Source organism: Podarcis cretensis, assembly GCF_951804945.1.
Source record: "Podarcis cretensis genome assembly, chromosome: 3".
In the NCBI taxonomy this organism is placed as follows: domain Eukaryota; kingdom Metazoa; phylum Chordata; class Lepidosauria; order Squamata; family Lacertidae; genus Podarcis; species Podarcis cretensis.
Window position 1 is genome coordinate 88020285 of NC_137172.1, and position 15255 is coordinate 88035539.

General features: G+C 39.7%; 1 protein-coding gene across 1 annotated transcript in view; it reads left to right on the forward strand.

The window, feature by feature from the left end:
* The first annotated feature begins 1049 nt into the window (after positions 1 to 1049).
* Positions 1050 to 15255, forward strand: part of COL9A1 (collagen type IX alpha 1 chain) — a 63403-nt gene continuing 49197 nt past the window's right edge. Inside the window, exons 1-5 of the mRNA XM_079970430.1 lie at positions 1050 to 1172; positions 1518 to 1591; positions 3474 to 3551; positions 3882 to 4014; positions 9562 to 9958. Coding sequence (XP_079826556.1) covers positions 1159 to 1172; positions 1518 to 1591; positions 3474 to 3551; positions 3882 to 4014; positions 9562 to 9958 — 696 coding nt within the window. The 5' untranslated portion in view covers positions 1050 to 1158. The remainder of the gene's footprint in view (positions 1173 to 1517; positions 1592 to 3473; positions 3552 to 3881; positions 4015 to 9561; positions 9959 to 15255) is intronic.

The following is a 15255-nucleotide window of genomic DNA, read 5'->3' on the forward strand; positions in this document are numbered from 1 at the left end:
TAATAATCAATTTACGCCAGTGGTGGTCCATGCAGTTCTCTCCAAGTATTGTTGGAAATGGAATATAGATCTTATTATCTTTGACCACTGGCCTTCACTGATCTGCACCATGTTTTTCACAATGCTGTCTTTCTAAGTTACAGTACCTGATATTTTCCCTTTGAAACAGAGCGTGCAAGTCAGGAAATAGTTTGCTCCAACCACGTTTTATTGTATTCTGTCTGGACGTTAACAGAGAAGCCCTTCTCCTTTGTGTACTTCGGGAGCTTTTTACAGTGAGGCCTTTCTAAAGCTCTTTGGTTTGTGCTGACTTATAATCTCTTGTAGCTTTTACTGAAAGTCTTCTAGGAATTAAAGCAATCTCCCTCTCCCGGGGCCCCTGCGCCAGACTATCATGAACTGATGATCCACTAGGTTTCTCGCCCTCTGTCCATCTACATAGACAGACCTACCTGTGTGGTTTTCTGTGCTTGAAAATACATCCAAACTAAAGTGACTGGTTGGAGACTGATTAACCTGCCGGTTCGCACTATATAAGTTGGTAATCTGTATTCTTTGGCAAGATTCGTACTTAAGCAGTGAACCCTACATAAATGGCTTGCTTCTGTTTCAGCAAAATTCCTCTACTGCAGGACTGGGAGCCGAGAGACTGCCTCATTAGGAAGTCAGTGAGAAATGAGAAGTTCCTCCCGCCACCCATGGCAGCATTTGAACTTACCCTGATTAGTGGAATTGCCAAAGTATACATAATCTTTGCTGGGTCACCTCCAGGGTCTAACCTCATGTTTCTTTCCCATCAGCTACCCCCCTCCCTTCCTTTCCTGCCATGTAACTCACTCACTGGGCAGCATTGTTTAACTTAGGAATTCCTACTTATATCCACACCCCTTGCTCCTGCTCCCCTCCCCTTTTTTATATCCCAGCTAAATTCCTCCCGCATGTCCCCTCGGGAACACGTAGGCCTGCTTAGTGCCCACCTCCACTTCTCATCCAGATTATTAAAACGGCTCCAACCGTTGGTGTTTCTTCGCACACACAGACGCCTTTGCAGGAGGACAGAGAGCACTGACTCTGGGGCCCTCTCACCCTTAATTTGATGGGACCATAGGCAGAAAATTCAGCTGCTTAGGTGCCTAAGCACAAAAACCGGGTGGGGAAATGCAGCACAACCGGTAAGTGATGTACTGCATATCTAACTGAGGGGCGCCACTGATAGAGGAGGAAAGAACAATTAATTGCATTTAAAATAGGCTTTGCTGCCCTCTGTGTCTTCCTTTTTTCTTCTGACAGTTATATATGTAAGAACAGGTATCTGAGACAAATGCTAAGGCAACGTTTTGTTGTACAGTTGGGGGAAAAGACACAAACCTGAAATTTTGGAGCTTTGCTTGCCATCTGTGCTAGCAAAGATTTAAGTCGTGCTTTTATGCATTTTATATGCACGGCTGTGAGATGAAAGTGGGTGACATTATTAGGCTGTGTAGGTTCATGTTTAAGCTGTCTTTCTTTCCTTACAGGCAATACCAACTTTTCTGTTATTTGTGCTGTTTTCTTGGGTTTCTGGCATCCGCTACTGCTCAACAGCAGACAAGTAAGGGTCTATTTTATTACACGTAGTAAAGATGTTGGCAGTGAAAACAGTTCTACCGTACTCAGAGCCTTCTCCTGCAATCCTATACCTATACAATCCTATACAAGAGCAAGTACCACTGAATTCGGTGGGGATTACTTTTGAGTAGACATGTATAGGATTGCACTGTAACAAATTTAGGAATGGGGTTAGATTCTTATGTGTGCCTGATAAATATGGGTATGTAAATGAGAAAGAAGGGCAGCTTGAATTTTTGGAAAACAGTGCCTTTTGATATCTGGCATTTAAACCTATCTCTTACAATTAGCATTTTAAAAAATGCAATGTAAAGGAAACAGAGTGAATGTTATTATATTCTTAAAATTACACATTTATAAATTAGCATGGTGGTGAATTTTATTGGATCCACATTTTCTGAATGTGAATTGGATTGCGTTGTATAGAACAACTTGAGGAAGAGTTCTGTATAGCCCAAAAGCAGGAGCACTCATACAATGCAGAGTCAATGAAAAATGCAACCTCAGTAGAACAGGCACACTCAAGCCTGTTAATAATGACAAAGAATCTTGTGACTCCTCAAAGATTAACAAATTTTATTGTGATGTAAGTGGCTAACAAACATTTCCCTTTGTAAATTCCATTCCTTGGGACCAACATATCTCCAGCTGTCTATTAAGAAGACATGTTGGATATGGACAATAAATACTAATTAGCAAAATGAAATCCCTAAAAGAATAGCAAGTTCTGCTCTTGGGGAAGAAGAGGCAACAGATTTTGCATGTTCCATTTTCTAGGCTTGGAAAATGTAAATCTACATCTAAGTGTCAGTTCTTGAAATAGACCAGACGCTCTCTGTATTCTGGAAAGGTGTCTCTTTTCAAGCTGTGTAAGCCTTTCTTCCAGCCTCCAGTGACATTTTCCATCTTGGCTTGAAATATTGCATAGGTAGAATCCCTAAAGCTACCTTAAACCAATGTTTAAGTTTCCTTTTTGGTTCTTTAGGGAGGGGTTTAGGGTGTCGCATGAATGGGCTGGGATGTGTGCTCACAGAGAGGGGGTGTTTCAAACAGTGAAATGGCTACTTGTTCATGCAAGAGGCTTTTTAAAAAAGTTCTTCTTCAGAACTCCCTCCCAGCTCTTGCTCTCACCTTACAGGGCTTGTTGTGTGATCAAACATGGGAGAGGAAAGAGTGGGAACATCTGAAATATCAAAGAGGAAGGGAAGGAAGCCAAGAGCTTGGATTCCCAACTGCTGGTTTTGCTGGAGCAGAGTTGGCACTGGCTTTCTTTGAATTATATATAGGTGTTGACTTAGCTAACTAGCTAGCTACAACTTTTTCATGGTTGTCCAAACCACAAATAGCTCTGCACTGTAGAACTCTTTATATTACAAACCCATGTCAGAGACGGCAGAGGCTCTTCAGAAATGGCAGGGAAGGGAAGGGGTGTCCTCTACTGCTCTCTGTTTTATATATTTCCCAAGAAATCTAACACAATTATCTACCATAATCTGGCCGTTGTGGATGTGATGACAGTCTCAGACAGTCTCACCATTAGCTTCAATTGCTCCAGTTTGGCCCTTTTCCCCTCCTGTGACTTTTCATTAATTATGTTTCCTCTGGAGCCTTTTGTACCCCAACCCTAAATGAAATAAGTTTGGAAGTAAATACTATTAATTTCTATGAAGTTAAAATCCAAGGATATGACTCAATGTCCAAGGCTATTCAACAGCATGAAGGTTGGTTTTGGGTTTTGTAAGCTAATGGGTTTTAATTGTTGTTTTGGAATGTAACCTGCAGTGGGACCATCACAGGAAGGTTAGGCTGATAAACTGATAAATTAAATAATGGACATAGATGCCTGTGTCTGGTGTTTCTTGCAGGATTTCCACTTACATTCAGTTCCAACACAAAGACTGACCTCTGCCCACCAACCAGGTTTCGCCAAGATGATCTACCAGGCAAGTATACACTAATGATGTCTTCCAAATAAATTGTTTCAGACCTTCTTTTTGAAAACTGCATCCTTGCAGACGTAGCTATCTGTCTATTATCTTGCTTCCTTGTGTCAATTGTTATGTCCAAGATTTCTCACCACATTATTAAAAACAAGCTACATAAAAACCAAACATTTTAATTTGAAACAGGTTTTTTTTTTTAAAAAAAAATGAGTTAAAACAGCAGGGGAGTGCATATCAAAAGAGAGACCAAAGGGAAAACTCAGGCTAGGTTTTCAAGCTACATGATTGCTCAATGGAAGATTTTTTAAATGTGCATATTTGTTCCTTTAGGATATGACCTGATTTCACAGTTCCAACTTGATAAAGCTGCTTCCAGAGGCATCATCCAGCGTGTGGTGGGCTCCACAGCTTTACAAGTGGCTTACAAGTTAAGCACAAATGTAGACTTCAGGATCCCAACTAGGTAATCTATACTGTTGCTTTCATTATTTGTTTTTAAATCTATGTTTAAATGCACAACTCTCCCTTTACTTAGCGGGGCAAAGTACCTTGCAAGATATAAATTGTGCCCTCCATCCCACAAATTAATTCCCTCTTTTGCTTCTGGGTGAAGCTACCCAAATTTATTGTGTACACCAGCTGTTTGCGTTGTGATGCATGCAAATAGCATCTGAATTCAGAGTGAAGTGCTTGTGCAGCTACTCTACATGCTGCGTTCTTTCCCAGTTGAGCCTTTCTGTTGTTTCCAGAGATTACCGAGAGTTAGTTCATATATGAATATTCATCAACTGAAGCCCACAGTATCAAGTCCCAACTTCCATGTGTGAAATAGCCCTCGTGGCCAGACAGACAGGGCCATATCGCCCCATGCTGCCTCTAGCACAATAATTCCCAGTCAAGGAGCTTCACACATTCAGCTGCAAGTAACTGAGTGGTAATTCTCTGAGTGATGAGATGTTGAGTACAGTACCTTACTATTTCATAAGAAAGGTACTAACTTTTATGGAGAATATCTTACACTTTTTTTTGTACAGACATCCGACAGGGTCACCCAAGCAAGCATTGCCCTGCAGCTTCTCCACCGCTATTAAAACAGCAAAAGAAAAGAGACTACTGAATATGCATTTTCACTTATGCACTTAAACTAAGTCCACTCCATCCCCAACATTGATATTGCACAGATTTGCAACTGCTTCTCAAGTACCCAACACACGTGATTGTGTGAACCGGTCAGTTGAAATTAGCAATATTCACAAATTAACAAGAGACCCAACACTGTTTTGCACAGACTTCAGTAAGCCTGACGTTGGCAAACTCTCAAGCGGCTACATTTGTCCTTGTTTTTCCAGCATTAAAAAAAATTTAAAAAATTAAAGAGAAATGATATGTTAGCATATAAAACAATTTATTAGGGCAAGATATATTCCCACCTTACATTGTGGAACATGTTAGAATCTTAAAACATTTCTGCCACAATTAGAATCTTTTGTGAGCTAGGGGAAAGAATGTGGCATGGTGGCTTACCAAGGTGCAGCACAGAAGATTATATTTACAGGCATCAATTCCAGGTTCCCAAATTAATACTGGGTGTTTAATCTGTGAGCGAATTGCAGAGGCCACCTTAGATGAGGCTGTAGCATATTTTACGCAACTTGCCTAGCCTGACTGTGAGTAATACAGCTGTTCCAGAATCCTGCTAATAAAGCCGTTACACCTCAACGCCCTACACTATCGTTTATTCATATATGAAGCATGTAATTATTTTTAATATTAGTCTGGAGCACAACAGCAGCCAGCTATTATGCAGGAAATGGGCTAGCTTTCCTGTAATTTGTCTGGGTATGGTTGAAAGGACTCACTGTCTTTCCTTAAAGAATGCAGCAGTTTAAAGCAGGGATTGAATCGCGTGCCACCTGGTGGCTTCAAGGAGTTGCAGCGGTGCTGTTCACCAAAACCGGTGCTGAAAGAGCCACTCAGGGTTATTCTTCTGTTACAGATTTGCGTATAGGATGAAGCACATTGGTTTTGCAGTGCATTCCTCTATATATGCTATCCATTCTTAGCTTTGTTGTTATGGGCAGGGGTCACAGTCCTTCAGTGTTGTTAGTCCTATCCACCCACTCCCCCCAAAAAGTTCAGACTCATTGTTGGTATTACATTGGGAATTGGATATCATGAACTAAAAGTCTAAGCTCAAGGGTGCCACAGAGCAAAGCAGGTGTGACAGCTTTGTCTCAAACATATCAGATAGAGTACTAGACTATTTACAAGTGTTTTGTCATAAAAGGATCACTTTAAGAAGCTATACCTACCTAAGAAGCTATGACATATTTTGTTTCTATAAGTACTTTCTATTTTACTGGTTGGCAACCCTGCATTAATAAGTAAGTCCTTTTGTTTTATATCTGTGATGGGTGTATGGGATTTCCATCTACACCCCACCCCATTTTTTAGATTTGCCATAGTCTCTCAACAGGTAAAGCAGGATTGGAGGTGATCTGTTGAGTTAAAAGAGGACCGCGGGTGCTGTCAGTGCGGTGGAGGTCAGAGTGGTTGAACAATGCATCTATTCAAGCCCAGTGACATCATTTCCCCTTGACATCACTTCCTCTTCTTTTGCTAGGAGGAAGACCGAAGTGTGTGTGTGTGTGTGTGTGTGTGTGTGTGTGTGTGTTTAATGAGTTTAGAGAAGCACATGTAGCTCAGCAGTAGCTGGGAGGACACCATGTTGTCAACCCTGGTGTTACTTTTCATTTATTACTAAAATCAACACCAAATACTCATAACAAATTTGGATGCTTTTCATCTTTTTTGAGTCAGTGGCTGAGATCCTTTCTTTGTAATCATGTTCACAATAAGGAACATTGCATTAGATACAAAGATAAAAAGCATTAAGGCTGAAATCCTATGCATACTTAACCTGGTAGTAAAGACTGAAATCACTGGGTGATGATTTGTAGGACTGGGCTGTGTAAGCATATAGTAATATATTCCCTGCTGTGCAATGAAGAGGCTGCATCTCTCAAACCCAGAGAGCCATATATAACAATACTATCTTGGTTTGGGTTTTATGCTAGGAGTTTTTAAGTATAAAAGGAAAAGCTAAAGGAGCTCTGCTTATCCTCTGAATGTACAGACAGCAAGAGCAGAGTGATGTTGCTCAAATTATTTAGTACTTGAGGTCTTGGCTGTTGGTAGATATTTCCTCCCAGGGTGGAAAGGCAGTGCCAGATGTTGAATAGCTGATCGTGCAACAGCAATAGGGATGCACCCGCTGGTTCCTCTGTCAGCATGTCTTTTTGCTGCCTCATGGCATTATTGCAAGCAATTAACAATTTAAGAACACATAAGTTCAAGAAACACCTGTTTCCAGACTTCGGAAAACTGCTGAGGCATCACTGGGTCTGGATTTTCAAGATGCATATTTAAAACTGTTGAAATGCCACCTCACCTCTCTACCACCTCTATAACAGATCCAGCAGCCTCTACCATATTAGGATTACTGAGCATGTTAGGTTCCCCCACCCCAAGTGTGACTTTAGTGGAGATGGATAAAAAAACAAAAATAGGACAAAAGGATTCAATGTGTCAAAGTGGACCTTATTTTTTTTTGGGGGGGGGTGTTGGTCTTTGTGTTGTTCATAAAAGTAGATCATACCCCTCATGTGCCTCCATGGTTAATGAATTAAATATCCCCTCTTATGTATATCATTTAGATGGAATATTAGAAATATTCTAGCAAATATTTTAAAAATGTGTCTGCGACTGCAGCACCAGCTAAGCTATTTCCTCCACCCTGAGCATGCAAATTCTATATTGTTTGGCAAGGCTCCTTTAAGGGATGAAGGAAATTTCAGTGGTTCCTATTTGCATATCTCCAAGGAAACCTTGGAAACTAATGTAAGAATAAAAACGAAAGGATTATCAGTTTTGTTTCAGCAATTTTTCCTCTTCTCAGTGAATGGCGCAAAGTGAATTCTTTATCACTGTTTCTCTTTTCCCTCAGCAATTCAATGTTCACTTTGAATTGCAATTATTTACCATCAATATTTTATTATTATTTATCCTATGTTTATTATTTATTTAACCATCCCCTCCCCAAGGAGCATAAGCTGATTGTCCTGTATCATTGTTGGATTGCTTCATTTTGGGCACTGTGTTATAATAGCTACTGCTCAAGAGACCTCAGTTCATATCCTTTCTCTGTTGTTAAGTTCCCTACGTAGGTTTAGGCCAGACATTAAGCTACCTATATCACAGGATAATTGTGAGGAATAGAGTAGTGGGATAATGTGCACTACTCTTGCAAGGAAGATGGGTTGTAAATGTAACAGTGTTTTACCAGAGTTTATCAGCTCACATTTGCCACACTACCACAATGCTAATTAAAGTGATCTGAGAGCCAGCATTGTACAGGTAGATTGAGGATTCAAATGTTTTGAGGCTTTAAAGCCATTGATAATGGTTCTGGAGACTTTATAGGCAGCAAACTTATACAATTTATGACAAGTCAGTCACATGATCCTTTCAGCATTGATGGCACTTGACCCAAGCACACTCAGGTAACATATCCACCATGTAATAAACTGGCCTTAATTGTTGCTTTGAAACTGGGGAATATTTATGGTGGATTTAATAGGTCTATCATCATGGTTGTAAATAAAAATAATTGCTGTTGTTTAGCATCACCATCATTTAGCTTAGGTCCGTCCTTTGAGTAATAGCATAAAGACATATAATTAAATTAAATTAAATTAAATTAAATTAAAACAGGTAAGAAGGGAACAGGAAGCGGAAATGAACAGAAAAGGAACCAGTAGGGAAAGCTCTAAAAGCATCTGGAGGTTTTTTTTACTATAAATAATAATAGTAGTAGTAGTAGTAGTAATAATAATAGGCTTCAAGCAGTTTTTAAAGGTAAGGAAGGAAGAACAATATGAGAAAACAGTCAGTTCTTCACTTGACAGCTCTGCCATAGGCTATGTATATTTAAAGCACATTCAGAATACACACACACCCCAAGAATCCTGGCAACTGTAATTTACCCCTCACAGCCCCACAGCTCCCAGCACCCTTAACAACATGCAATTCCCAGGATAGTTTGAGGTGGGGAAAACAACGCTTTAAATAAATGCTGTTTATGCAACTATAGTATGCACCATTTGTTGCCTGCTGACATAACACATTATGGTCAAATATTCAAACAGCCTGAGTGCAGATCCACCCAGCAAAGCTAAGACTGCAGGAGCAGGTCTCAAATATAGTCAGGCAGGAACACTTCTCGGTAGTGGCACACGCCCTGTGGAACACCCTCCCACCAGATGTCAAAGAGAAAAATAACTACCAAACTTTTAGAAGACATCTGAAGGCAGCCCTGTTTAGGGAAGCTTTTAATGTTTAATAGGTTATTGTATTTTAGTGTTTTGTTGGAAGCCGCCCAGAGTGGCTGGGGAAACCCAGCCAGATGGGCGGGGTATAAATAATAAATTATGATTATTATGATTATGGTTTTAATCATGAGTCCATGAATTCAGTAACGTAACTTTACTGGCAGCAAATGCATTGAAAGTTTTAAATGTGGTCACAGTTGCCTTAATGGGCTTGCTGTTGATCTGGATTGATTTGGTTTAGTTCACCTCACTGTTACTGGCCAAAAGGTAATAAGCATGATGCTAATATTTTTGAGTCACAATTCCTTTGGCCAGCAGTAAAGCAGTAAAGAGCTGATGACTCAGACTGGGACAAAACTACTAGTGGGAGGATGCTGCCCTGAGGTGGTCAACTCTTATAAAATCATAGAATTGTAGAGTTGGAAGGTACCATGAGGGTCATCTCATCCAACCCTTTGCAATGCAGGAATTTGTTGTCCAGTGTGGAGCTTGAACCCTGAGATTAAGGGTCTCATGCTCTACTGAATGAGTAATCTTTCCATTTTGACAGTTCATCCCAAATGCTAAATCAGATGAGCAAATAAACAACAACAAGCCTGCTTTACTTTGATCCTATACAGGTCTTTGTATCCTAATGGATTACCTAATGAATATTCCATTCTAACGACTTTTCGAATGGCTGGAACTACTCTTCAGAAGTATTGGAGCGTTTGGCAGGTTCTAGACTCTTCTGGAAGAGAGCAAGTTGGACTGAAGTTTAATGGGCAAGCCAAGTCTCTTGAGTACTCATATAAAGGGATTGATGGAAGTCTCCAAACAGCAACGTTTCTGGATTTGCCGTATCTCTTTGATTCCCAGTGGCATAAGGTTATGGTTGGCATAGAAAGGAGTGCTGTCACTCTTTATGTTGACTGTACTCAGATCCAGACTTTAGCCATAAAACCAAGAGGGAAGATCAACGTTGATGGCTTCACCACACTGGGAAAACTGAAAGATAATCCTCAAATTTCAGTTCCGGTAAGTTTGAAACATTCACATTTACAAAGAAAGTACTTCCTTTAGCTTTCCTTTGACTTTTTCATGTGGCAGGGTGGGGGGATAGATGTAGGTTGGCATCACAATGTATATTTTTCAAATGGAGCAGGAAGATATGGCTCTGTGATTTTGATGATATAGGGAAGCATTATCTTTTAACAAGCTTTAAATTAGAAAACCTTATATATCCGGAAAGTTGCTTGTACTGATCCTTTAAGAACCCTGTAGATACTGGGGAAGGAGGGGGGCAATTCTGAAAACAATAGATAATTTAATAAACCAGATTATAATGGATTGTGGATTTAATGTTCTGCCAAAGAATTAAGTACAAGACTTACCTCAACTCATTACAAAACATAATTAAAAGCTACCAAACCTTTACACATTTGCAGTGAACGTGACCATCTTTAAACTTTATTATGATTAAGCAGCTTATAAGAATTAATTGTGTTCTTGGTGACATTAAAAGTTCAATTGATTTATGTGGGGGTATCCATTGAAAGTAATATTTATTATATTTGAGCTATAGTCCTGTTAATTTCAAAACCTCAGGATAGAAATGACATTATCTTGGCCTTCTTTCTGCAATGGTCACCACAGGACATGACCACACACACACACACACACACACACAATCTCACAAGATAACATTTCATGGAATAAAATCACTACTTGGTATTGAAATCCTGTAACCGCAGTAGGGCCAGAGTTTCGGAATCTTCAGACGTAGTCAGACCTACTTGCTTATGACATCACAATGCAGAAGCAATAATTGCTTTGCATGAGAAAACTGTTACTAAATTATTCTGATCATAGTAATTTTTGAAGTCCTTTCTTCTCTGTTCCTCCGCCAAGAAAGTTAGTATTCAGGAACCTCAGCTGTGACACTGTATAATGAGCATATTTATTTTCAGAGAGGAATTGTGATTGGTGTGAAGTATGTAAGTAAGTGTGAAGTACCTACCATCTATGACCATGAAGATGTGGAAATTCCTCTTTTGGATAATGGGTCATGCTGCACTTTTATTTCCAAAAAAAGGTGTTTTGTTCCATAGAAAGCAAATAGAGGCATTAAAAGAATGCACACATGTAAGGCCTTTTTTATTTACTAATTCACCCCTATTTTACTAAATTTGTACTGTCAGTAATTAGGATTAATGATATTTTCTATCTTGTTTCTAGTACAGTGGTACCTCGGTTTACATACGCTTCAGGTTACAGACTCGGCTAACGCAGAAATAGTACCTTGGGTTAAGAACTTTGCTTCAGGATGAGAACAAAAATCGCGTGGCGGCAGCGCGGCAGCAGCAGGAGACCCCATTAGCTAAAGTGGTGCTTCAGGTTAAGAACAGTTTCAGGTTAAGAACGGACCTCCGGAACAAATTAAGTACGTAACCAGAGGTACCACTGTAATTTCAGTTGGGTCACATCCTATGTACAATAATGCCTTACTAGGAGCTAGGTGGATTCATCAGGGATCAACTGTGCATGAACAATTGTTCTTTCCCCTCTATCCCACTGTTGTTGCTGTTTTTAATGGGAAGCAAGAAGAGCAAACAGAGGAGACTGTTTAACTTCCTACCTTTTGCCTGATCACTTCTGTGGGTAGTCAACAAATAACTTGTGGTGGCACTACGAGTGGTAGTAATTATCTGTTCCCTTGAAGGAGCAAAATCTTAAAATTGTCCACAATGTTCACCATGTTTGAAAGGAAGTGGAAGTTGGCCCACATTTGAATAAATTGTTTAAGAACAAACAAATATCAATATCAAGCTTAATGCAGATGACTGTGGTTATGTTGACCAATGAACGGGCAAAGCAATGGTCCTTTATTTCACTAACGTCAAGTTAATGAAACAGCAGCCAGGCATTTTACTTCACTGGTCTCAATTGAATTCCACTTTAGATGCAACAGGGCTAATCTATGTTTGATACTGTAGCTGAGGCAGAGCTGTTCACCAAGCAGAAGCAAACAGGTAATTTTTAGCTATACAGTGGTACCTCTGGTTACGAACTTAATTAGTTCCGGGGGTCTGTTCTTATCCTGAAACTGTTCTTAACCTGAGGTACCACTTTAGCTAATGGGGCCTCCTGCTGCTGTTGTGCCGCTGTCACACGATTTCTGTTCGCATCCTGAGGTAAAGTTCTTAAACCGAGGTACTACTTCCGCGTTAGCGGAGTCTGTAACCCGAGGTGTTTGTAACCCGAGGTACCACTCTATGTGTTGAACTGCCTGTTTTGTGGGGTTTGCCCATGACTCAGCTAAACTGTGCTGAGAGGTGAGATTGGGGGCGGGGAGCACGAAGGGATCCAAAGAGTTTTCAGAGTGTCGTGTTAGAATGCTGAGGAGTACAGTATCTGCTGCTGAAGGTCTCCTTTAGCTGTTGAAAAATTACAAGGCAAAACAGAGCCACATGGTTCTGTCTCAATTGAATTCCATTTTAGATGTACTAGGGCACAGTTCTGCTGCTGTAGCTTACAGCACCCACTTAGAATTGGGCTGCCCATCCTGTCTAAACTTATTTGCTCCATTAATATTCTTATTACCTGTCTGCAGATGAAGGAAATTGCTCTTGTGTTATTGCATTTTGATTAGACTCCTACATGAATTGACCATAATGGGCCTAAACTGGCACGTAGCCAGGGACTTTGGCTTAAATGATTTGTTGGCTGCAGCAATTATTCTTCCCACATGCTTCCAAAGGCTTTGCTCACTGCTGGCTGACAGCCTTTTGTTATATCCCCTCTGCCTTTTTGGAAGCATTCGTCTCTGTAGAGCTGTCCTTATTCATTCTTTGAGGTTTGTAACAAGGGGATATTCACTCCAGGATAAATAGGTTGAGAGCTGCAGATATCACATCCTGTTTCATGAAATGCACCGACTACTCCACTTGAAAACACTGACCTCCATTACACTGACCACAAGTCTTATTTACATAAAGGAAACTATCAGGTGGCTGCATCTTTTGCTTATTGACAGTAGTGTAAGAACTGTGGACACCCTTGGATTCAGCCGAATCACCCACTAGATGGCAATATAACCAGTGATGCCTACAAGTTGATTAGCTGCATAGGGAATTCAAATGATGGTTGAAAAAGTTTAATTTTCAGGTTCTAAGCATTAGGGATGGGGCGGGGGGGGGGGGGGAGGTGCAAATCAGTATTTCTGTACATTGTGGTCTTTTCTGTAATGTATTACAGTAATATATCTGCATTTATATACACACATTACCATAGCATGTGCATTTTTAAAATACACGTTACTTAGCTGATGAACTGCATATATCCTTCACCCAGTACCTGGGCTTCCTGGCATTAATTCCCACATTTCTATTAACTTCTGTTAAGATTTACATTGACACTTAGCTACGATTAATGCTAATCAAGACTTGCTGTTTCTAACTAGGTTAGAAACATTTTGAAGTTGGTTTGCAGACTTTGGTTAAGGGTGTAAACCCTGGTTAGTGTTGTTGACATTGCTGAAGCAAACAAAAGATTCATGCCTGAGAGGGGAGGGCCTGGGGAGAAGGAGCACATGGTTTCACACCCTGTACTTGAACCTTCCACCATAGTTAAGAGATGGGTTGCATTATTTATATGCTGGCCCACCATATTAAGCAAACCAGCTCATCAAAAGCATAGGTGTCAAGAGTAATTAAAAATAATAGTTAAAGGTAGCTTGGTTTGCAGATGATTATAAAAATAATGGAATTAAGCAGATCCTAGGGATCATTAATAATTCCATGCTAAATTGCTTGTATCACATCCTTGTAATCTTATAATACCAGCATGGAAAGTCAGGGCACACATTCCCTTGATTGTTTGCCTGTCTGGTGATTTCTGAGAACAAAGAGAGTTTCTTGGTAGATTTAATGATATAAAACTAAAACCCTGATCTGAAACACACTTGGAAGTTTCTGTTCAATGGCAGGTCCACGTAATTTGCAATCAGTTATGCATGTGAAATGTGCAGTAAGGATGTAAGAGAGATGATAACACTAGGAAAGCAAATGTACTCTAAATACTGGAAACCTAGAAACTCCAGAATAGGGACAGAAAATGAAACCTTAATCACTTATAATGATTATAAGAGGCAGGAGATAATTTGTGAAATGCCCCAGAGAAATGCAAAAGCATATTTGGGAATAAAGGTGATTTTGCATATTATCTTAGAGGAGTTCAGACTTAAAAGTCTCATTGATTGTATGAATAATGTAGAAATAAGTTTGTACTAGTTAGAGAATATGGCAAAATACTATGGTTCTTAGACTCAAATGGGTAACGGCATTAGCTCAGCAACAGGCAGGTTTGAATATAGGAAATGAGATGACATGATGTATAGAAGAGGAAGTCAAGAAGTTACAGAAGGTTGTGCACAGAAAGATTTTAGGAACATAGATAATAACAATATTGGAAAAACACGGGTCAAAACAAGGAAATCATGGGTGCTGCAGGCTTATACTCTGTCCCCAAAGCATTCAAGAAAAATAGTTCTGTGATTCTCAGCCTTTCTTAGTGTTGTGACCTGATCTAATACAATATTTTCAAAAGATCTTGTAGAATCAGAAAAAGGGTGATTTAGCAACAGAAATGGCCCTTTCTTTGAAAAGGAATACTATGAGTTTGCATTGGAATATCTTCTGAGTAGATAGCACCATACAACTGATGTACCATGCAGAAAATTACATTAATAGGTGAACCTGTTAATAGGTGGAAATGACCCCTCTGTTTTTTGGTTCAGCAGTTGACTCTGGTTTTCAGTCTGTAAATATTACCCGCCACTAATATGCAAAAATTCAAATGTACCATTTGTAAACCTCACAGAGAGAAGTGTTTGATATCTTGGCCATTTCAAAGGAACATTGCAAAAAAAAAATGTTTTAAGAGCATTGTAGTGTACACAGGAGTCAAGTCTACATGATTCTGTATTCCTTTGCAGTCTGTTCTTTTACCTCACTAGGATCCCCCCCCCTTAAATTCAAACTTTTGGAAGAAAAAGAACCAACAAATGTTAATTTAAAAGCAAAACCAAATATTACCCTTTTCTTAATCTGAGCAGCACAACTGGAATTTGACTAAGAACCAGTGAGGGTCTCTTTATAAAGATCTGAGTTCAAATCCCTTCTGTCCAAGAAAAGTAATGTAAAACATTTTGAAGGGGTCTATTCAGAAATAGACATGTTGTTCCAGCACAGCTGACACACACAAAAGCCTTTCACCTCTTGAACAGATGTAGAATGGTAAAGTTACAAATTTCCTTTCATAAAGGACTATACATT